Source organism: Myodes glareolus, chromosome 7 (assembly GCF_982192425.1).
Source record: "Myodes glareolus chromosome 7, mMyoGla1.1, whole genome shotgun sequence".
In the NCBI taxonomy this organism is placed as follows: Eukaryota; Metazoa; Chordata; class Mammalia; order Rodentia; family Cricetidae; genus Myodes; species Myodes glareolus.
Window position 1 is genome coordinate 15,965,340 of NC_142032.1, and position 23,053 is coordinate 15,988,392.

The 23,053-nt window shown below is 42.2% G+C and overlaps 1 protein-coding gene across 2 annotated transcripts in view; it reads left to right on the plus strand.

Moving 5' to 3' along the window:
* Positions 1-23,053, plus strand: part of Armh3 (armadillo like helical domain containing 3) — a 200,793-nt gene that overhangs the window by 39,100 nt on the left and 138,640 nt on the right. For both annotated transcript variants that reach the window (XM_048439101.3, XM_085694012.2), the window contains 8 exons: positions 891-947; positions 2,222-2,265; positions 3,517-3,577; positions 5,205-5,251; positions 5,957-6,032; positions 9,284-9,377; positions 14,360-14,461; positions 22,834-22,892. In XM_048439101.3, the coding sequence (XP_048295058.1) occupies positions 891-947; positions 2,222-2,265; positions 3,517-3,577; positions 5,205-5,251; positions 5,957-6,032; positions 9,284-9,377; positions 14,360-14,461; positions 22,834-22,892 (540 nt within the window). The remainder of the gene's footprint in view (positions 1-890; positions 948-2,221; positions 2,266-3,516; positions 3,578-5,204; positions 5,252-5,956; positions 6,033-9,283; positions 9,378-14,359; positions 14,462-22,833; positions 22,893-23,053) is intronic.

Here is a 23,053-nt window from a genome sequence, read left to right on the forward strand (position 1 = left end):
AACACTGCCAGCCTGAATACTTTTGTTACAAGCCCTCCTTGGGTTGGAATTAGTGCTGGATCCTCAGGAGAACTTTCCTCTTATCCTGTGGATGGGATGTTTTTAAGGTGAGCAGGTCATTGACTCTCATCCCACTTTTAAGAAGTAGTCGTTTAAATATGTGCCCAGCTGAGACCGGGTCTGGAAAAGCTCAAGTCATCTTCCAGTGCAGTAAGTGATGGGACAGTCATTAAATCCCAGCGTCCTGAGCAGATTGTTGCTTGGGTAATAACATCCTTTTCTGCAGTACCCCCTGCAGTGTTATTTGGGTATCAGATCTCCACAAATGGCCTCTCTGACTGTTAAGCAGCTGCCACTTCCCACCCCTGAGGTGGCTTTGTTTTCCGGGTGGCTGAATCAGTCCTTGCATGTAGTTTTGAAATGGTTAGAGAGCCTTTGGGATGAGCATGTAAGTTAGCAACTTACAAGTATGTGTCTTAAGGGAAAGAAGGTTTTATTTCTCTCAAAAGACAGCTATCCCTATGGACTCATAGGACAGGACAAATTGAGTTTTTCAGAGTATTCACTTTTTAGAAGAAGGAAAAGCAGGAGAGGTAAATTAACATAAGCATGAGCTAATGCAGCGTAGAGGAAGATGTAGGCAGAATAGAACTGACATTTGTGTGTATGTGCATATGTGCACACGTGTACTTGACAGATACTCATGTGAGATGAGAGAGTCACTGGAAATAGGGGCTGTCAGCAGGCAAGATGCCTTGGGTTTGGATGTTGGGGGCATCGCTGTGGAAATAGGGCTTGCAGAAGCATTTTGTTATCCCTTTCTTAATCAGCTAATAAATAGCCTTTCTCAGCTTGGTGGCACTCACCTTCACTCTTCTCTCTTCCTGCAGTCAGTGAACCCTTACATCGTGAAGCTGTCCATTGTGGATGATGAAGCTACCCTGAATGTGAGTCTCTCTGGGTTCTTGAACTTTCGGTGTTATCTCACTTGCGGTGGCCTTATTTTCAGTGGACACTAAGAAGAGAGAAGCTGCTGGGTGGTGGTGGTGCACGCCTTTAATCCTGGCACTGGGGAGTCAGAGGCAGGAGGATCTCTGTGAGTCTAAGGCCAGCCTGATCTACAGAGCGAGTTCCAGGACAGCCAGAAACATTACACAGAAAAACCCTGTCTCAAAAGAGAGGAAAAAGGGCTGGGGATAAAACTTACAAATTTTGGGTTCAATTTCCAGTGCACAATAAACAGATAAAAAATGAATCCCAAGCTTATTGGTGGTGGTGCACACCTTTAATCCCAGCACTGGGAAGTCAGAGGCAGGTGGATCTGTGAGTCTGAGGCCAGTCTGGTTTACAGAATTCCAGGACAGCCAGGGCTACACAGAGAAACCTTCTCTCCAGAGAAACAAACAAGCAAACACCCCCCCCCCCCCCAAAAAAAAAGATTCCAGAAAGCGGAGTGCTTTATCATGAGTTTGGTTTTTGTTTTTTGAGTCTCACTGTGTAGTCCAAGCTGGCCTTAAATTCCTAGTCCTCCTGCCTCCTGTTCCAGCCTCTTCAGTGCTGGGATTACCAGTGTATGTCCTCCTGTGGCACCATATGTGTTGCCTGGTGTCTGAAAAGACCAGAAGGTGGCATCAGATTTCCTGGACCTGGAGTTAGAATGGTTTGAGCCTCCATGTGGGTGCTGGGAACTAAACCCGTGCAGTAGGTGCTTCTTAGCACCACGCCGTCTCTCCAGCCCTGACATTTCTGTGTGCATAGCCTGACTCTAGGAAGCTGAGACATTAAGGGTGATGTGTGTCTGCTGTATGTGTCCTGAAAATTGTGCAAAGTGACTTCTGCTTTCTGGCTGTAGGGAGAAAAAGATGACCAATATTTGGCTTTATCTCCTTATCTTCTAATTTTGTTGTTGTTGTTTTGTTTTTTGAGATAGGGTTTCTCTGTGTAATAGTCCTAGCTGTTTTATAACTCGCTTTGTAGACCAGGCTGGCCTTGGATTCATAGAGATCCGACTGCCTCTGCCTCCCAAGTACTGGGATTAAAGGCGTGCGCCATCCTTCCCCGCACCCCAGCCAAATTTCTGTTCTGACAGCAGCTTTCTGGCGGAGCTTCCTGGGTATAGACTTTAGGGTTATGGTCTCCCTGGTTGTGCTGAGCTGTAGCAATGCCACCGGCACCTAAAGGCTCCTTGCTTGTTTCAACTGTGTTGTGTTTTCTCTTCCAGGGAATGGGGCTTGTGATCACTCAGGCTTTGTCTGAGTACAATAGGTGAGTCTACTTCTCCACAGGGGAAAAGGCTGTTTCTCTTGAACTGGGCGAGTAGGGAAGAAGTTTGTTATAATTCCTAGGTAAAAATTCCTAGCCTATCCCAAAGCATAGTTAGAGGTCTGGCTGCATGCAGATGCATCTGCTCAGCCTGCTGGTATCCGTGGGGCTTTGTTTCCTATCGTCTGGGAAAAGCAACCCTCAAGTTAATGCCCACCTTTAGTTCAAACAATTAGGCACATTCTCTTTCAGCCTTTGGTGTTTTGTTACAGAGCATATCATTAGCTCCTTAGCTATAGAGCAGGCTTTCCTTTTTGTCCAGTGAGCCTCATAAATACCATTTTCCATGTAAGAAAGCTCGTGAAAATCACTTTAAAACTCGTTTTGTTATTGTTGTTTGTTTGTTTTTGAGATAGGGTTTCTTTGTTTAGCCCTGGCTATCCTGAAACTTGCTCCGAAGACCAGACTAGGGTAACCTCAAACCTTGAGATCCACCTGTCTTTTCTTCTGAGTGTTGAGATTAAAGGCGTGCACCACCAAGCCTGGCTAAAATTCTTTAAAAGAATAGAAAAGAGAAAGCATATTGAGTTAGGTCTCATTTAACAGATTTGCAAATCTTTCTTTCTTCCCCTGGGGATTGAACCCAGAGCCTTATGCAAGCTAAGAACAACCTCTGTTACTGAGCTACACTCATGAACCAACTGTTTCTTTTTCATTAGTGGTTCAACTTCCTAGAGTCCTTGTTTAGTCTCTTCAATTGGTTCTTGCTTTTCTTCATCCCGTGGATGGGGAAGGATTTGGCATTCCATGAATGGAAACCAGGAATCTGTAATCCCACTAAGGGCCTGCCGGTATGTCCCTTCTCCACAAATGTTTTAGCTCTTCAACTTTTTTCCTCCTTCAAACAAACAAGGTTTTCACTGTCACAGCCTGAAAGAATTTTCACTGCCACACTTTTCAAGTAATCATCTGTTTGGGAAATAACTAGATCAGCCATATGCTAGAGGAATTTCACACTTTGCAGCTTGCTTTCTAAGTCTCTCCCAAAGTAGCCAGGCATTTTGGTACACAGTCCCTCCAGAGCAGATGGGTGCTCTCAGCATGCGGGGGACTGCCGTGGCTAGAGCGTCATCATGCTTTAGTTCTGGAGTCAGACGTTCTGAGAGTACTCTGCCCTGATTACCTAGAATGTCAGGGTTGAATATATACTTGGTAAAAAAAAATTCCTGAAGTTTAATTTGGCTGTCTTTTTAGGCAGTATAAAGACAAGGAAGAAGAACACCAGAGTGGTTTTTTCTCTGCTTTAACAAATATGGTAAGTTCTACTTGTGCTTTCTCTCTTCCTGTTGAGAAGTACAGGAAGCCTTCAGGGGTAGGCATATTTAGGCTCAGTTTGAATATGTTTGAAATAATGGTAGCTGGGACTGCAAAGCCAATTTTTTTGTTATATGGAGAGGCTCTGTCTCAAACAAAGCAAAAACAACAACAAGAAAGTTGACCTTGCAGTCCTAGCTACTTGGTAAGATGAGAAGGATTACTTGAACCTACATATTCAAGACCAAGTTGGGCAACATAGTCAAGAATCCGTTTCAAGAATGAGTTGACTCTGTTTGGAGGCTGTAGAACACAGGCTAGAAGGGAGTCCTCCCCAGTGGCCTTTTGTAGTCTTCTGTAGCCACAAGATCCCTAGTGACTAGATATCAGGTTTGTCACTACCATGCTCTGTTTACATGGTGCTAAGGATTGAACCTGAGCTTGGGAATGCTAGGCAAGCACGGAAACCACAGGCTGGCACTGAAGGCGCATACTTCCACCTCCTGGCAATAAAAGAAATCTTAAAAGAAGATAAAAAAAGCTAAAAAGTGTAAAAAGGAAAAAGAGAGAGGGAGATATGTAAGTCTAGTGGATCCTAAAATGTAGGCAGAATTGGAACCCATCTTTGTGGGGAGGCATTAGTGTTCAAGTGCCCTAGAGCTGAGACAGCTTCCTGCACAGAACAACTGTTTTTCTCACCCCAGGCAGTTTTTCTCCTGGTGCCTATGCATTCTTACTCTTTTTCTTCTTAGAGCCTGATTTTAAAAGAATCTTATAACTCTGAGACATAAGTTACTGAAGTGTTTCAGAGGATATGAAGTATGAATTTTATATTGATATTTGATTATGTGAATTAGATATATTGTTCTCAGACATCTTCAAAATTTTTTTAAGGTTGAGTATCTTGAAGCCCAGGCTGGCATTGAACTTGTAATGTAGCTGAGAATGATTTTGAACTCCTGATCCTTCTTCTACTTCTCAAGAACTTAGTTTGCAGGTGTGCACCACCACATCTGACTTCTGGAATCACATGTATTAAAGACAGCTTGTGCCAGGTGTTTATTTGCCATCCTTGACAGTATATAAACTCAAACCCTGTGATCTGAAAGGAGAACCGGTTTTACATAGACAGTTCTAGCTGGTTGATAGCAGCCTACTCTCTCTGAAGTTTAAAAAGTTATTTTCTTTTATTCCTTTTGAGACAAGTTTTTGACTTGTCGCCCCTGCATAGTCTATGTAGCCCAGACTAACCTTGAACTTGTGACTTTGGGATTGAAGTTGTAGGTGTCAGGACAAACTTGAAGTTCTCTATGAGTCAGTTCTGATTGCACATAAACAGTTTCCAGGAAACATGCAGTGATTAGAATATTTAGGCTGATACCTACCTTGACATTGTTACTAAACTTACACATTGAAAGCCTAGATGATGTAGTAGGAATCTCATTATTTCATTCATTATTAGTAAGACTTTTACAGTTTTCAAAGTGGGCTGGTTTTTGTGTCACTGATGGTCCTGAGTTCCTTGTTTGTTACTAGAAGCAATGGTTTTTCACTGATTAATTTCCTAAGCCCAGAGCTTCTCTCTTGGCCTCCTGTATACAGTCTGTGCTTCCTCCTTCTGTCCACAGGTGGGCAGCATGTTCATAGCAGATGCCCCTGAGAAAATCTCGGTACAGTAAGTACTTGGACTTTGTGTGACTCTCTTGCTGACTAGAGAGCCCAGAGCAGAAAGTGTCACCTCCTTGCAACCTTTTACAGATTACAACCTTTAAAATGATTTTTCCAGCGTTTCTTGGGGTTTAGGCAACCATGGATTCTTGGAGATCTCTACTTTAGAGGCTGGTGTTGATAGAATGTCTGTTTGACGTCCTTAAATAAACTGGGTGTGATTGGCATATGCCTGTTATCCCAGCACTCCCGAGGTGCAGATGGAGGATCAGATGTTTACCGTCACCCTCTGCTACATAGTGAGCTGAGGCCAATCTGGACATGAGACCCTGTCTTAAAGAAAAAAAAAATAAAGTTTTTGAGACATGATCTTGCCTTGTGTAGTCCTGGCTGCCCTGGAACTCTCTGTGTAGATCCTGGCTGGCCTTGAGTTTGTGGCAATCCTGTTACCTCTGCCTATGGAGCATTAGGTCATTAGATCACAATTACTAGCTCTGTCTCCCAGATGCGGTGACTGAAATGCATAAGCGCTGGCTATCAACCCCCTCAGGTTTAGCTGGGTTGGGGGCAGGAAGAATTGGCCTTTAACCTGTGCTCTTTTGCATATGTCCAAAGGCTAAATAGAGGGATTGACAGTGAGGAGCTCTTGATGGTTGTGTTTTACATTCTTTACTCTTTAAGAAGAAATCTGATTTGTTCTCTTTTTCCTTAGAACCAATGAAGCCATTCTTCTGGCACTTTATGAAGCTGTCCATTTAAATCGAAACTTCATCACAGTATTAGCTCAGGTTGGTTATCTTTTTCTTTTTTTTTTTTTTTTAAGATTTATTTTATTTGTTATGTATACAGTGCTGTGTCTCAATGTTTGCCTGTAGCCAGAAGAGGGCATCAGATCTCATTACAGATGGTTCTGAGTCACTATGTGGTTGCTGGGAATTGAATTCAGGACTTCTGGAAGTCAGTGCTCTTAACCTCTGAGCTATCTCTCCAGTTCCCTCAGGTTGGTTCTCTTAAAGGTCCCAATACTGGCTGGGTGTGGTGGCCTGTACCCTTAAAACTAGCACAGGGGAGAGAAGCAGGTGTATCTCTATGAGTTCAAGTATAGCCTGGACTGTACATCCAGTTCCAGGTCAGCCAAGGCTGCAAAGTGAGTCACACCCACCTTCCCAATCCTTTTCTCCCTCAAATTTCATTTTATTTATCTTTTGCTTTTGTGATATTGTAGGATTAGATCTAGGACCTTGTACATATTAAGCAAATGCTTTCTCTGAGCAATATCCTCTGACCTCTCCTCTGAGCTGGGTGGTAGTGGCGCACGCCTTTAATCCCAGCACTTGGGAGGCAGAGGCAGGCGGATCTCTGTGAGTTCGAGGCCAGCCTGATCTATAAGAGCTAGTTCCAGGACAGGCACCAAAGCTACAGAGAAACCTTGTCTCCAAAAAAAACCAAAAACAAAACAAACAAAACCAAAAAAACAAACAAACAAACAAAAACCCATAAAGAAAATGTCCATCCCAACTCTTAGGAGGCAGAGGGTGGATCTCTGAGAGTTCAAGGTCAGTATGATCTACAGAACTAGTTCCAGAACAGCTAGGACTGTTACAAAGAGAAACTGTCTTAAAAAAACAAACAAACAATCCTCCCGGAAAACTCTGCTTACATTCATTGATGGCTGTCATGGTGTCGCATCAGTTGTCTATGCTTTGTGGTATCCTCAAAGGAACTGGTGCTGAAGTAGGGCTAATGGCATGTAAAATTATGTCTGGACTAGTTTACTGATTCCATTACCGTATGAGAGAGTTGCGATGGGGCTGGAGAGATGGCTCAGTGATTAAGAGCACTGGCTGTTCTTCCAGATGTTTCTGGTTCAATTCCCAGCACCCGCATGGCAGCTCACAACTGCCTGTAACTCCAGTTTCAGGGAATCTGGCATCATCACACAGATATACATGCAGGCAAAACACTAATGAACATAAAATTAAAAATAAATAATAAATCACACAGAAAGTAAGAAGAATAAAAAAGGAGTTGAGATTACTGCATTTTCCCTATCAGAGTCTGCTGGTATTATTTTCTCTATGGAGTATATGGGATTTTCTGTTAAGCCGTCTTCTTTCTAAACCTCTATGTAATTACAACTGGAGGTAGAATAGGCCAAGTACATATGCCACTATCTTACCAGAGAACAAAAGTAGAAAACCATCCTAACCAGGATGTGTTAGGTGTTAACAGACAAATAGTTTATACATATTGATGCCAAGAATATATAAGATACTTGCTTGTATGCCTAAGGGGGTAGTTGGCACAGGAAGGAACCAAAACAAGCTAAGACTGTAGCCTGTGAAAACTGTCTTTAAAAAAATGAAGTGTTTTTATCTTAATGGCACACTGTTTAAAATATGTATGTAAGTTTCTTTCTTTATCATATCCCCCCCCCCCAGCTTTGTGAGACAGAACTCACTGTGTAGGCTTGAGGCTGTCCTTGAACTCAGAGATCCACCTGTCCGCTTCCTGAATTCTGGGATTAAAAGCTTATGCTACTGTGCCTGTGTGTATGTTTCTTTTAAAGGAATCTACTAGTAGAATTTTAACTAAAAAGTAAGGCCTTGTTTTGAAAACAATATGCTGTTTTGGGGTATGTTTTGAACTCCTACTAGTTTTCATAAGATAATGTAAGAAAGTTTGCTGTTTTCACCAAGTTTCTTGTCTGTCTATCAAATTCCCTAACTGACTCAAGAAGAGGTGGGGAAGGTAAAGGACTGGCAAAGCTGTTGAAAACAGAAAGAATTGGGGCAGGAGTTGATGGCTCAGCGGTTGAAAGCACTGGCTGCTGTTGCAAAAGACCCAGGTTCAATTCCCAGCACCTGCATGGCAGCTCACAACTATCTTTTAACTCCAAGATCTGACACGCTCACACAGACATACTTGCAGGCAAAACACCAATGCAGATAAAATAATAAATTAAAAAAAAAGAAAAGAAAAGAGAGTAGATTCTAAAAAGAGCGGCTCTTGAGCTTCCTTCTTCCAGTTGAAGTGGGAGTAGCTGAGGCAGACCAAGGACACGGGTCACCTACGTTGTCCATGTAGATTTTTGCCTCTGCCTCTGCACTGTACATATCCTTGCGTGGATTTTCCTTACACTTTGTGTGTGTGTGTTCGGGGTGTTAGTGTAGAGTTCAGAGGATAACTGGATAACTTTTGGAAGTTTGTTCTGGGGGAGGGGGAAGGGAGAGGCAGGGAGGGTAGCAGAGAAAAATGTAGAGTTCAATAAAAATCAATAAAAAAACCAGTATGGAAAAAAAACCCTGAAACTTCATATTCTAAAAAAAGGAAGTTGGTTCTATCCTTCTACCATATGAATCCTAGGTACCAAATTCAGGTCATCAACTTGGCAATGAGTACCTCACCCTCTGAGCCATCTTGCTAGCTTACTGCTCTTTTATTTTATTTATTATTTTCTTTTTTTTAACAGTAAGCCTGCCATCAGCTTAGCTCCTTTTATGGTTCCTAAGCATCTCCTTAGTTTACCTACATCTGTTTGTCAGTTCTATAGTCATGAAAATAGTTCATACATCTGAATAATTTATTGGTTTTTTAAATATGTGGCTTTACAGAAAAAACTTGTGTAATGGAATCCAAGTTTCTTTCTTTCTTTCTTTCTTTCTTTCTTTCTTTCTTTCTTTCTTTCTTTTTTTTTTTTTTGAGACAGGGTTTCTTTGTAGCTTTAGAGCCTGTCCTGGAACTAACTCTTGTAGACCAGGCTGGCCTCGAACTCACAGAGATCCGCCTGCCTCTGCCTCCCAAGTGCTGGGATTAAAGGCTGCGCCACCACCGCCTGGCTGGAACCCAAATGTCATAATGAAAATTAACCCGCAGCATTTCCTGTTAGAGCTCAGCGAGCACCCAGGGCACCAAACACAGGCCCTCAGTGAGCTAGGCAGTCTCATTCTGATTCTGAACAGCCAGTAAGCATGTTTAGTAGAGGGTACTTAAAGAGAACTATATTTTCTTTTTTCTTACCCATCTGTTCCTCTTTCAGAGCCACCCAGAAATGGGGTTGGTGACAACCCCTGTCAGTCCTACTCCAGCAGCCCCAGTCACACCACTTGGGACCACTCCACCCTCCTCTGATGGTGAGGCCACCATTTTTATTGTGCTCTTGGTTAATATGAGTTTAGATCTTTCTTTTTCTTGTTCTCTTCTCTTCTTTTCCCTCCTTCCCTCCTTCCCTCCTTCCCTCCTCCCTCCTTCCCTCCCTCCCTCCCTTCCTCCCTTCCTCCCTCCCTTCCTCTTTAGTTTTTAGAGACAAGGTTTCTCTGTGTAGCCCTGACTGCCCTGGAACTTCACTGTAGACCAGGCTGGCCTTAAACTCAGAGATCTGTCTGCCTCCTGAGTGCTGGGATTAAAGGCATGCACCACCCATTGCTTGGCTGATTCTAGATCTTTCAGTGCTAAGCACAGTTTTATTGAGCAAAGTATACATTTGTTAATTCTTTTAATTTGTTTGAGTGGGTAATTAATGTTGGTACACATCTGTAATCCCAGCTACTTGGAGGCTGAGTAGAAGGATTACAAATTCAAGGCCTGCTTGATCTGCGTAATGAGTTAAAGGCCAACCTGGTCAATTTATCATGGCCCTGTCTCAAATTTTAAAATGAGATGGGGATATGACTTAGTGGTAGAGTACTTGCCCAGCATGCATGAGCCCTGCGTTTAACCCCTAAGACCGAGTAAGAAGAAGGAGAGAAAGAGAAAAGGGAAAAGAAAGGGAAGAAATTTGTCTGCATTGGAGACTGTGTCATGTGCCCTATATTTCCAGTGTTTGCAGTCTGCAGTGGAAAAGCCACTTGAGCACAGTGATTTGAGACAATCCTAGGTGGCACAGTAGACTATATTTTTTTAAAAAAAGAAAGAAAAGAAAAGAAAGTATATGATACTATTCTCTGGAACTTTCTGAAGTTCCAGAGAAAATTTTGGAAAGATAGTTGAGTGGAGTGTTTCTTCTGTGTGTAAGGAAACAGCACTTGGGGCCGGAGAGTGGCTTTGCAATTAAGAGTTCAGTTCCTAGCACCCGCGTCAGGCAGCTCTCAGCTGCTGTGCTCAGAGGGAACCTTACACTCCGGCCCTTCAGGTACACACACATCCACATAATTAAAATTATAAAAATAAATCTTAAAAGAAAGCATTTTATTTAAATCCATGTGTGGTAGTATATGCCTGTAATCCCAGCTGGAGGAGAGTTGGAGGAAGGAGCACCTGGGCAGTGGTGGCGCACACCTTTAATTCCAGCTCTTGGGAGGCAGAGGCTGGCGGACCTCTGTGAGTTCAAGGCCAGCCTGATCTACAAAATGAATTCCAGGACAGCTAGGACTGTTACACAGAGAAACCCTGTCTCGAAAATCAATCAAGCAAACAAACAAAAAAAACCCCACAAACTCATGCAACCCAAGAAATAGTATGGCTCTGGTTTGTCCTCCGTAGATAATCTTAGAGCTCTGAAGTGTTAGAGCTGGAAGTGACCAAAAAGCCCACTGACCCTGTCCTGCAAGTGCTCATTGGAAAGATTGGATTTTATTATATAAATATGGTAGAGGGCTTGCCTAGCATGTATAAGTACCTTATAAAAGTCTGGCATTGCAGTACAAGTCTGCAATAGAGGTGGAAGAAGAGGATCAGAAGTTCAAGGTCATCCTCAGCTACCTTGTGCCTTTGAGATCAACCTGGGTTTTATGAGGCCCTGTCTGAAACAGTTGGAAAGTACATTAATACTTGGTGTCACACTTCAAATGTTGAGCTCATTTTGTATAAATGGTATAAGAAATGTCCAACTTTGGGACAGTCAAGATAGTTCAATGAGTAAAAGATCTTGCTGAACAAGCCTGATCACCTAGATTGGAGCCCATAGTTATCCACATAAGGTGGAGAGAAGTGTCCTCTGACCTTCATATGCATGCCATGGCGCATGAGCTCTTTCCAGTAATAATAATAACAGCAGCAACAACAACAACACAATAACAACAATAATAATTTCTTTTTGAGACAGGGTTTCTCTGTGTGACAACTCTGGTTGTCCTGTCATGGAACTCACTCTGTAAACCAGGCTGGCCTCGAATTCACAGAGGTCCACCTGCCTCTATCTCTGGAGTGCTAGGATTAAGGGTGTGTGCCACTACTGCGTGGTTCACCCCCTACATTTTTTTTTAAATGTAACATTTTTTTTTTGCTGATTCTTTTCAAATTTCACATCCTGCACCCCAGTCGCACTCATTTCCCAGTTCTTCCATGTCTGCCACCTTATAGCCACCCCCACGCCCCCCAAAAATCCTCAAAAACTCACTCTGATCCCCTGTCTTGCCTGCCTCTCCATCACACATTTGATTGTTGTAGTGGAGCTGTGGTGTAGCACACAGTGGACCCTTTTGCCCAAAGAACCTTTCTTGGAAATGTTGGTTGCAGTGAGTTGTTGGCCTTTGGCTTCTCTACACCGTCAGTCCTGACTCCTCCACGACACTCCTCTCAGATATCCCGATGTTGCGCCCCATGTTGCGCGAGCATGAAGAGCCTGGGGCTATGGTTCCACAAGACCAGTCCCTTCAGGTCATAGATGGGTAGATGGTAGAGTCAGCCCATATTGGTTTTTCCAGACAGGGTTTCTTTGTGTAGCCCTGTCTGTCCTGGAACTCACTCTGTAGACCAGGCTGGCCTTGAACTCACAGAGATTCTTCTGCCTCTGGCTCCTTAGTGCTGGAATTAAAGGTGTGCATCACCCCATTTTTATATAGCACTGAGCATTCGATTTTTAATTCAGTATAAGCAGCAGAGGAGTATGGCAAGGAACTGTCATTGATCTTCAGATCTATGACAGCAAATTGGGGCTTTTTAGAATTGAAAGCCAAATTCCAAAATATCTTAATGAGAAGAAGCATAGTGAGGATTGCCTACTTATCTGTTTATTCAGGTCACTGCTAAGCCAATGGAAACACTGTATTTTCTCCTTAAGGATGGAGCTTGCCTAGTTACCATGGATATCCAAAGCCATAAACGTGTGTTTGTGAGTGTGTGTGTTCTCAGTTCCATGTGATGTTGGGGCTTGGATGCTTCAGAGACCTGCCTTTCAGCTGTTGATTGTGAACACTTCACCCACACCCTTGATTATGCAATGGCAGGATTTGTGCTTACCTACAACTGCTGAGCTTTTAGTCTGCTTGTGGGAACAAATCAGCCCACTTTCAGATGACTGTCTCTCTTGACAAAAGCTCCCGAGAAACATTATAAAGGCAGCGGCTAAGGAGCGATGCTTGCTTACGAGGGAGCCTTTACATCGTGAGGGACTTGATTCTGCCTTTATTTTATTTTTTCTTCTCTCCTAACTCATTTCCTTTCTGTAGGGGTCCTAAGTATTGTAGCCTTATTTTCAGTTTTTGGTTTTTAATTATAGTGCTGCTCTGTAGCCCAGTTATATTTAAAGGTATGTCACTGGAGCTATTATTTTTAAAAGCCAGCAGTCAGCTGTAGCATTTGTTCGCAGCTCAGACTTGACATTTGACAACTCCGCCTTGGCATGAGAGGACTTTCTGGTAAACTAAAAATATATATAGTTCTATATTTCCACATATTATGTAAGATAGTTTTCTAGTTATCACTGTGCGTGAGTGGGCTAAAGCTTCCACTTACCAGTTAGATAACGAAGGAATGATTATGGGTTCTGAGTTTAGAATGGTTGTGGTTTGAAATGACAGCCTATGAGACCTTTTAGGTTTGTTGTTTTTGAGACAGAGTCATATCTATAGCCCAGTCTGGCCAGGACATCTTTTAGTGTTTCAATATAAAAATAAACTTATCTTTTATTTGTTATTGGGGGCCAAATTATGGGAAAACAGCCAAGGATTGGGCATGCTAATTTCTTCTCATAAGGCTTTTTGCTGTGTATTGTGGAGCCATAATGTACAGTGTTTCCCATTGTTAATAAATGTCCTTTGCATGCAGTGTAATAACTCCAGAGGGATCCATTATAGTCATGAATACATATTATGACTAATACCCCAAACTTAGAAGTGTGTTCATAATTTAAAATACAGCCGAATGCTATAGATTTTCAATATGTCTCTGGGCCATCTTGAGGCTCTTTCTGTGTATGTGTATGTTTTGGACACTGTTAAAGCATTAAGTGGTTGACTTAATTCTAATTTTTTTTTTTTTTGGTTTTTTGAGACAGAGTTTCTCTGTTTTTTGAGACAGAGTTTCTCTATAGCTTTGGAGCCTGTCCTGCAGCTAGCTCTTGTAGACCAGGCTGGCCTCGAACTCACAGAGATCCGCCTGTCTCTGCCTCCTGAGTGCTGGGATTAAAGGCGTGTGGTCCGGCTGACTAATTCTAATTTGACATCTTTAAATCTCGGGAGCTCCAAGTGAAAGCTGCTGTGCTTGGGTTGATTCTGATTTCCCACTGCACACTGGGGCCCGGACAGTGGACCGAAAGATCTGCTCCTAGAAGCAGAGGCTCGATATGTAAACTTCCAGTCCAGGGTGCTGCTCAGTGGTGTGCCCTGTTTTCTCTCTGCTTTCGCATTTCAGGTTTCTTTTTACGGGGAAAGGATGAAGGGGTAGAATTTGCACAAAGTTCTGCCTCAACTTTCGCTCCTTTCATCTTGGGTACTTTTAGTGTAAGGGCTTGTTCTCGTGCTGAGCAAATTTCTCCTTATTAGGAAGAATTCTTCCTTTATTTTAAGTAAAGGACTCGTCAAAGCAAGGCTCATTTATATTCAGTATAACTTTTTCCTTGAGTTAGAAATGACAGTGCCTCAAAGAAGGACCTTGAACTTGATTACTTGGGGCTGGAATAGAATTACATCCTTTTCTAGCATATTAGGAGAAAAAACTCTTTCTGGATTGACCCTAGATGAAAAAGAAGGTTGGCAGGTTTTGGGGGAGCATGGGGCACAGGGGTTCAAGAGGCCTGGTGAGAGTAGATAGAAGTTTTATGGAAAGTACTTGGTCCTCCTTCTGTTGTGGGAAAAGCTTATTTAGTCATTTTCTTGCCTGCTGGCAAATTGGCTATGTGGGTAGAGTGTTAGGTGGAATATGTTATGGGCTAAGTGTTTTATTTGTTCTATTCCAGTTATAAGTTCTGTGGAACTCTCATTGGATGCAGATGTACAGACCAGTAACCTACTGATAACCTTCTTAAAGTATAGCTCGATTGTCATGCAGGACACTAAAGGTAAGACATGTTGTCTTGGAGATGTGCCTAGCGTCAAAGAGCAGCGGCTGAATTTTGAGGCTTTCATCTGTGTCCTATTGGGGCCTCCTGTGCAGGTGGTGGACCTGGGCTCTGGAAAACAGTGATTTCTCACTACTGGGTGACAGTTAGATGGTGCTGGGAAAACCTGAAGGTGGAGGAGAGGGCTTAAATATAGAAAAGGAAAAAAAGTTGATCTGTACAAGAATTAGCAGGTGTGCTTAGCAGGTTTTGGTGAGTGGATGCACGCTCTTCTGAGGGAGTTGGGTGAGGGTTAGCATGCTTCAGGGGATCCCCTTCTGAGGATGCACACTGGGAGCATCGACTTGTGGTGAGAGTCAGGGGACTGGGGGGCTGTGTGCTTATCGTTTAAAATAGAAAAGCCGCTAACCCTAGATACAGTGCAGAAGAGAGAGAGAACCAAGTGTTGGGATTATTACTGTGAGCTAAGGGCCTGGACTACAGCGTACCACCGCCATGCCCACGGGTCTGGAGCAGTGCTGCTTTTCCTTTCCGATTTCCAGGTCTTCTGGTCTTCATTTGCTGCAACTTTCTCTTTTTGGTTCTGATTTTTGTCTTTTGTTGTGGTTTTTGAGACAAATTGAGATCTGTCTGTCTGTCTGTCTATCTATGTACAGTGACCACCTGCATCCCACTGACATTCTGCTCTGTCTGTCTGTTTATCTATGTACAGTGACCACCTGCATCCCACTGATGTTCTGCTCTGTCTCATCTGCCTTAAGTTCCTTTTTGTGTCTTCGTTGTTTTGGCTGTAACACTTTAAAGAACACTGCAGTATCACTAGTTCACAAAGTTCAAAAACACTTTCCCAGGTAGCTAAAATGTCATTATTATATCTACAAAACCCCAAAATGGCTCTCCAAGAGTGTGTGAAATTTAGTTCCTATTGAAGTTTCTTCAGTTACCCTCAAATCTCTTCCTTCTTCTTTTTACAAAACGGACAGTGTCATACATTTAGACAATGAACTTTAGTAGCTTTTTAAGTAGATTTAAATTTTCTTCATTTTTTTTTTTTTTAAATTCTGACACAGGGACTCACTGTTTAGCCCTGTGTGGCCTGGCACTCACTGTGTAGACCTGCCTGGCCTTGAACTCCCAGTTCACTGCCTCTACCTCTGTAGTTCTGGGATTAAAGCGTGCATCACCATGCCTGGTCCTGATCTTTGATCTTCTTCCTTCTCCCACTGAAAGCCTCTTCCCAACAAGTTCCATCTCGATTTCTTGTTTTGATGATTGATTTATTTATACATAGGAATGTTTTGTCTTTAGGCATGCATGCCAGAAAAGGGCATCATATCCCATGGGGCTACAGTTAGAGAAGTTTGCGAGCTGCTGGGAATTGAACTCAGGATCCCTCCAAGAGTAGCCAGTGCTCTTAACTGCTAAGCCATCTCTCCACACCTCAATGTACCTTTTACCCCAATACTTCTTTCTTTTTTCCTTCCTTCCTTCCTTCCTTCCTTCCTTCCTTCCTTCCTTCCTTCCTTCCTTCCTTCCTTTCTTTCTTTCTTTCAAGACATTTTATTTTTATTGATGCTAAGTGACCTTAAAATATGGTTTATAAGTTTTTGGCCTATTTGAAAGAACTGACTAGCCCTGAAAATAGAGATTTTTTTTTCCTTTCGGTTTTCAAGACAGAGTTTCTCTGTAGCTTTGGAGCCTGTCCTGGAATTAGTAGACCAGACTGACCTCGAACTCACAGAGATCCACCTGCCTCTGCCTCCTGAGTACTGGGATTAAAGGCGTGAGCCACCACCGCCCATCCCAATACTACTTACATGACTTCTTTTTGTGTGTGGCCTACTGAGTTTAAATACTGTTTGATTTTATGTTCATGTGTATGTGTGCCTGAACACATGCTTATATACCACATGTGCAGTGCAGGAGCCTGTGGAGGTTGGGAGAAGGTGTTGGATCTCCTGGAGCTGGAATTATGAACACTTGTCTGTCAGTGCTGGGAACTGAACCAAGGTCATGTCTTCTGAAAGACCAATGATTGTTGAGACCATCTGTAGCACCCCCTGAGTTTAATTAGAAGTTTCTTGCTCAGTGTGGGAGGCTATTTTCTGGAGCAAGAGTAACTTATCCATAGCTACACTACTGAAGAAAATGACATTCCTCCCCAAGTAGCTGTTAATCGCCAGTAGTCCCGGAAGGAAGGATGGGTCCTCAGGATGAAATGTTGATCCCCAATATTGTGTAGGTCTTGTGTGTGTAGCCCTAGCTACAGTGACTTCATGGGTGTAATTGCTGTGTCATATCCAGAAGCTGCTTTTTTGCTGCATGACTATCTTCTGGCTCTTACATTCTCTTTGTTCCCTCTGCTCTGACGTTTCCTAGGCCTTGGAGCAGGTGATAAAGCTGTCCCATTTAAGGGCAAGTATTCTACCATTACTTAGTTTTGATGCTTTGACAGTTACTGGTTTCTGCATTAGCCATGGTGTTTTAGTTAGGGTTTCTATTTCTGTGAAGAGACAACATGGCCATGGCAACTCTTATAAAGAAAAACATCTTTTTTTTTTTTTTCCAAAGACAGGGTTTCTCTGTATAATAGCCCTGGCTATCCTGGAACTCACTTTGTAGACCAGGCTGACATCAAACTCACAGAGATCTGCCTACCTCTGCCTCCCAAGTGTTGGGTTTAAAGGTGTGTACCACCATTACCCAGCCAAAGGAAAACATTTCTTTGGGGCTGGCTTACAGTTCAGAGTTTTAATCTGTTGTCATGGTGGTAAGCATGGAGGCATGCAGGCAGACACGGTGCTGGGGAGGTACCTGAGAGTTCTATATCTGGATCTGCAGGCAACAGGGAGAGAGAGAGAGAGAGAGAGAGAGAGAGAGAGAGAGAGAGAGAGAGAGACTGGGATTAGCTTGAATATCTAAAATCTCAAAGCCTACCCCAGTGACACACTTCCTCCAACAAAACCACACTCACTCTAACACCTCCTAATAGTGCCACTCCGTGTGGACCAGTGGGGGTCATTTTCATTCATACTACTACCACGGGCTGTTGCTTTACGAAGCTTCTCAGATGAAGACTTTTCTCTCTCTCCCTTTTTCTCTCCTTTCTCTCCCTCTCTCTTCCTTGCTCCCTCCCTCTCTCTCTCTCTCTCGGTTTCTTTCTTTGTCTCCGGTATCCTAGGTTGGTCTTATACTTATTCTGTTGTAGAGGCTAGCCTTGAACTCTTGATCCTCCTGTCTGTTTACAAGTATTGGAATTACATATGTGTACTACCATGCCCACTTGAGTTATTAACTTATGGTCTATGAATAACTTCAGATTTCCATATATTGTAAGTCAATTTTATTGTAGAACCAAAAATTGTTAAAAATCGATTGTTTTTGCTTCCTTACTTTATGTGAGGAGAGTGTCCTTAGAGCCTCTGAGGTGGGCTTAGGCTCCTTTTGGCATGATTTTTACTTTAGAAGGCTCTTGTTTGCCTAGTGAGCAGGTTTCTGTTGTAAGGGTTTTCAAGAGCCCTGGAAAAGAAGGAATGAAGGCTCAGGGGCTCTGGAGTGAGGAGGAAACACTGAAATACAGAGATTGGAAAGCTGAAAGATCAGTATGGGAAACGAAAACTTGCCAGAGCCAAAAGGAGCCTGGGTATATGAGTCTAACTGTGCTGTGTTTAGGCACTGCGTGAGCTAGTATTGGAGAGCTCCACCTTGGAAACTTGGGCTTTTCCTCTTGTATTGCATGTTACTCTTTGAAGAGTAAGCGCTACATAGGGTCAACTCCATGCAGGTATTCCAGGTCACCATCTCCTAACATAGAACATAGGGTTAACTCCATGCAGGTATTCCAGGTCATCGACTGCTGACATAGAACATAGGGTTAACTCATGCACGTATTCCAGGTCATCTACTGCTGACATAGAACATAGGGTTAACTCCATGCAGGTATTCCAGGTCACTAACTCCTAACAGAACAGTCCACTGGGAACTGCTGAGGTGATTGGTTCTCTGAGACTTGGCAAGTGAGATCTGGCAGGCAAGGATAACAAGACTCTGGTGTATCTGAGTTTCCTGAGGCTATTGCTTCTGTATGGAAGTGGGTAGCCTGTTCCTTTCTCTACAAATATTGCAAAAACCACAGCAGAAGAAATTGCATGAATGTGACCCAGAAAAATGAACTTTTAAGCTTTGCTTGATATAACACAGTGAATCGAGGCTCTTGAAATGCATTTTTAGCTTTAACAGTTATATAAGCCTCTGTCCTGGTCACTTCAGGTTCATAAATACAAGTCCAAATTACAGACTAATTAATAATCAGTATGTGTGGTTGCAGCGTTTATAGACTGCAATGTATTTTTGCCAGTGGGAGGTCTAAATATGGCAAGGGCAAGGTTAGGTATGCAAATAGTTTATTTAAAAAAAATTACTGTTCCATGGCTTCATTTGCCCATCTCTTCCCCTGTCTTAGCCTAAGACTTGCTGTGTTATCCCCTGGCTACAGGATCTCATGATCATTGCTTATGTGTGTATTTTGTGTTCTGGGAATGGAACCTAGAGCCTTATCTGTAGTGAGGGGCTGCGGGCAGGCCTGCTTTTCATCCTGCCCAGCTCCCGCACAGCTAGCTTAGCCCCAGAAATAACAACACATAAGTTGTATTCATTTAAATACTGCCTGGCCCATTATCTCTAGAGAGTTAGTTACTGGCTAACTCTCACATCTTGATTAACCCATTTCTAATAATCTGTATAGCAACACGAGGTGTGGCTTACTGGGAAAGATTCAGCATGTCTGACCTGGTGGCTGACTCCATGGCGTCTGCCCCATTGCCCTCTTCCCAGCATTCTGTTCTGTTTACTCCGCCTACCTAATTTTCTGTCCTATCAAGGGGCCAAGGCAGTCTCTTTATTGACCAATGAAAATAACACAATAGACAGGTAACCCTCCTCCATCACTTATCCATGGTGACCAAATGCTCTACCACTAAACCGAATCCCACTCCACATTATGATCTTAGGAGCAGTAGAGCTGACATTTTCTTTGTCTCAGATAAGACATCTTTTTCTTTTTCTTTTTTTCTTTTTCTTTTTTTTGTTTGAGAAAGGTTCTCACTCTGTAGCTCTGAGTGGCCTGGAACTTACACTATGTAAACAAGAACTCAGAGATCCTTGAACTCAGAGATCTAGCTCTCTCTGCCATCAAAGTGCTGAGATTAAAGGTGTTTACCACCATCCCTGGCTTTCAGATACTTTTTTTCTAATGTATGTATCAATTTACATCTGTAAACTGCTTTCCTTTGGGTTTATTTATTCATTTGTTGTGTATATGTATGTATATATGTAACATGAGGGGCTGGCTTGTTGGGGTTTCTTTCCCGCCTGGTACCCCACAGCTGTTTAGCCCCAAAGAAAATCACACAGAGATCTCTATAAGTTATAAAGCTGATTGGCCTATTAGCTCAAGCTTCTTATTAGTTCTTGTAACTTATATTAACCCATTATTCTGATCTATTTTAGCCATATGGCCCAGTACCTTTCTCAGCTGGCAGGTCACATTCTGCTTCCTCGGTGGTCTGCCCAGGACTGGGAGGAATCAACTTCCTCCTTCCCAGAATTCTCCTGTTCTCATTGCATCACCTCTACTTCCTGTCTGGTTTTCCCGCCTACACTCCCTACCTGGCCAATCAGCGTTTATTTAAAACATGATTGACAGAATACAGACAATTCTCCTGCACCATATATATATGTATATGTATGGTGAGTTGCATGGGTGTGCTGGAAGAGGGTATCAGAGATAGAACATGGAAGCTGGAAATTAAACATCGGTCCTCTGGAAGAACACTCTGTAACAGGAGGAAAGGGCTTGCTTTTCGTTCCGGCTAGCTTGGGTAGCTTACACCCAAAATAATCACACAGAAATTGTATTAATTAAATCACTGCCTAGCCCATTATCTCTAGCCTCCTATTGGTTAACTCTCACATCTTGATCTAACCCGTTTCTATTAATCTGTGTTCACCACAAGGTCGTGGTTTACCAGGAAAGATTCTGCGTGTCTGACCTGGCAGCTTCATGGCGGCTCTCCATCTCCCTTCTTCACAGCATTCAGTTCTGTCTACTCTGCCTCCCTAAGTGCTACTCTATCAAAAGGCCAAGACGGTTTCTTTATTCAACCAATGAAAGCCACACATAGACAGAAGATCCTCCTGCACCATTTCCCCTTTTTTTATTTAAACAAAAAGGAAAAGTTTAACTTTAACATAGTAAAATTACATATAACAAAACAGTTATCAAGCAAGAATTACAGTTACAGTATTTATATCTACTTTATTTTTTATCATAACTAAGGAAAACTATATCTATAAATTCTTCAACTCTATCAAAGACTCCAGAAGAATATAATATTACCTAAGTAAATAGGACGTACATTGTAAGCAGCTTCCAAAACTCTAGAAATGGCAGAGACATCTTGCTGCCTGGACAGTCACCCAAAGTTATTCTGTACCATTGGGACATCCATCTTTGGCCTACAGGTTCATAGTATCCAACAGACTTTTCCATGAAGCAGGAAATTTCAAAGACAGTTTAGTCACTTTCTTTTGTGTCCTACAGAATGTCTCACAGATTCTCATGAATCAGGAACACCGAAGGATCATCTCTTCTTTAGGCAAGTCAGCAGTCATCTCTCTGTGGGTTCTTCATGTCCAGTTTATGCATCAGTCCAGGCAAGAACAGTTTCTTGCCCAAATGGCTAACCAACTCCATAAGGAGCCTCTTCGATGTCCATCTTCCTCTTGAAGTAGCTTGGTGCTGCCAAGAGCAGATGTGTCTCATTGTCCTGAAAAGCCCTGAGTTATTAAAACATTTTAAATGCCATATTCTGTAGTCTTTGAAAGATATGAAGAATGCCTATCTAACTTAAATATATCTCTATATATCTAGAAAATCTAACTAACATGACTACATTGACTATTATTGATGATTATCCATTAACAACCTATATTTCCTAATTATACATTTTTAAATAAACTACACAATCACAATATCTTAATCAAGAGCAGAAATATACATATAACAAGATTGACCTTAAATTTATATCAATAGAGCAAAATCCATACCAGTGCAAATTATTCATATCTATATCATATCCCCCTTTAAATGTAAAAGGACATTTATAAACAATATTTTGGAATATGGGTGTAGTTTTTTTCTCCAAACTTCTTCCTGCTGTATGGGGGCACTGTTAATCAGGTCTTTTATGGTGTATCCTGTATGCTAGATTCATCTCAGTCGGCAGTTGAGCAAAGTAAGTTTTTGAGGGTGTTTAGGGCAACCTTTCAGGAGGGCGTAATCTATCATACCATATTTACCTGGAGGCAATCCACAGATCCTCATCTTCTGTGAAAACAAAAGAACAGCCTCTTTTCCAAAGCATCATATCCTTAGACCCAAATTCTGAAGTCATAATACCTTTATAATATACATGCTGGTTTTGCTTAGCAGCTGATACAATGAAATGTCTCTCTATACTTAGCTCCTTCACAGTCAAAAAACTTAAAGAAAACACATTAATATATAGAATCCAGACTCTCTGTCAATTTTTCGTTTTTACGTGGCTTATTTTTACTCTGTTACACTCTTAACCTCTGAGCATATTTGCAGCACCCTGTACTGGTTGGTATATTATGAAGCATCATTAACTAGATAGTATAGTAGTGAAACAAATGAGAACCTGCTGCTCAGTTTTAAAAAACATGTTATTATGTTATTGAAGCTGCTTCCTCAGTCATTCCTTCCTGTTCCTTTTCTAGAATTTTATGTTTTCAATCCCTTTGTTTTGGTTTCGCTTTTAAAGTCCTTTAAAAACCTTTGGTACTTGTGTCTTTTGTGTTGTTACCGTAAAGAGAAATCTGTTTGATTTTTAAAATAGGCACTAGGGTTGGGGAGTGTAACATGAGGGCCTGCTTTCGGGGTTTCTGTCCTGCCCAGTTCCTGCAGTCGTTATGCCCCAAAGAAAATCACACAGAGGTATATATTAATGATAAACTTATTGGCCCATTACCTCAAACTTCGTATTAGCCCTTATAACTTATATTAACCCATTATTCTTATCTATGTTAGTCACATGGCTTGGTACCTTTTTCGGCGGGGCAGGTCACATCTTCCTTCTTCAGTGTCTGGGCAGGACTGTAGGAAGAGCTTCCTTCTTCCCAGAATACTCCTGTTCTCATTGTCCCGCTTCTACTTCCTGTCTATCTCCTAGCCCTTCATTCATGGCTTCTATGCAATACTCATCTTTATGATTGACATCTTTGTTCTCTATTTATATGTGATTTGGATTATGTATAGAGAAGACTTTATTTTATTTTATTTTTTTTTACAGATGAACACAGGCTTCATAGCGGCAAACTCTGTCTGATTATCCTTACATGTATTGCAGAGGTAGGTCTTAATGGGACCTTTGGGTGTAAGTTGATTTCTTCCAGAATGCTCTTTTCCTGCCCACCTGCTCCTGTTGCATGACTTGAGGGCCCTTTGTGTTGTCCATCTCCTTCCTCTAGAATTGAGCTTAGGTAACAGGGCCTTTGCTTTCATCACCACTG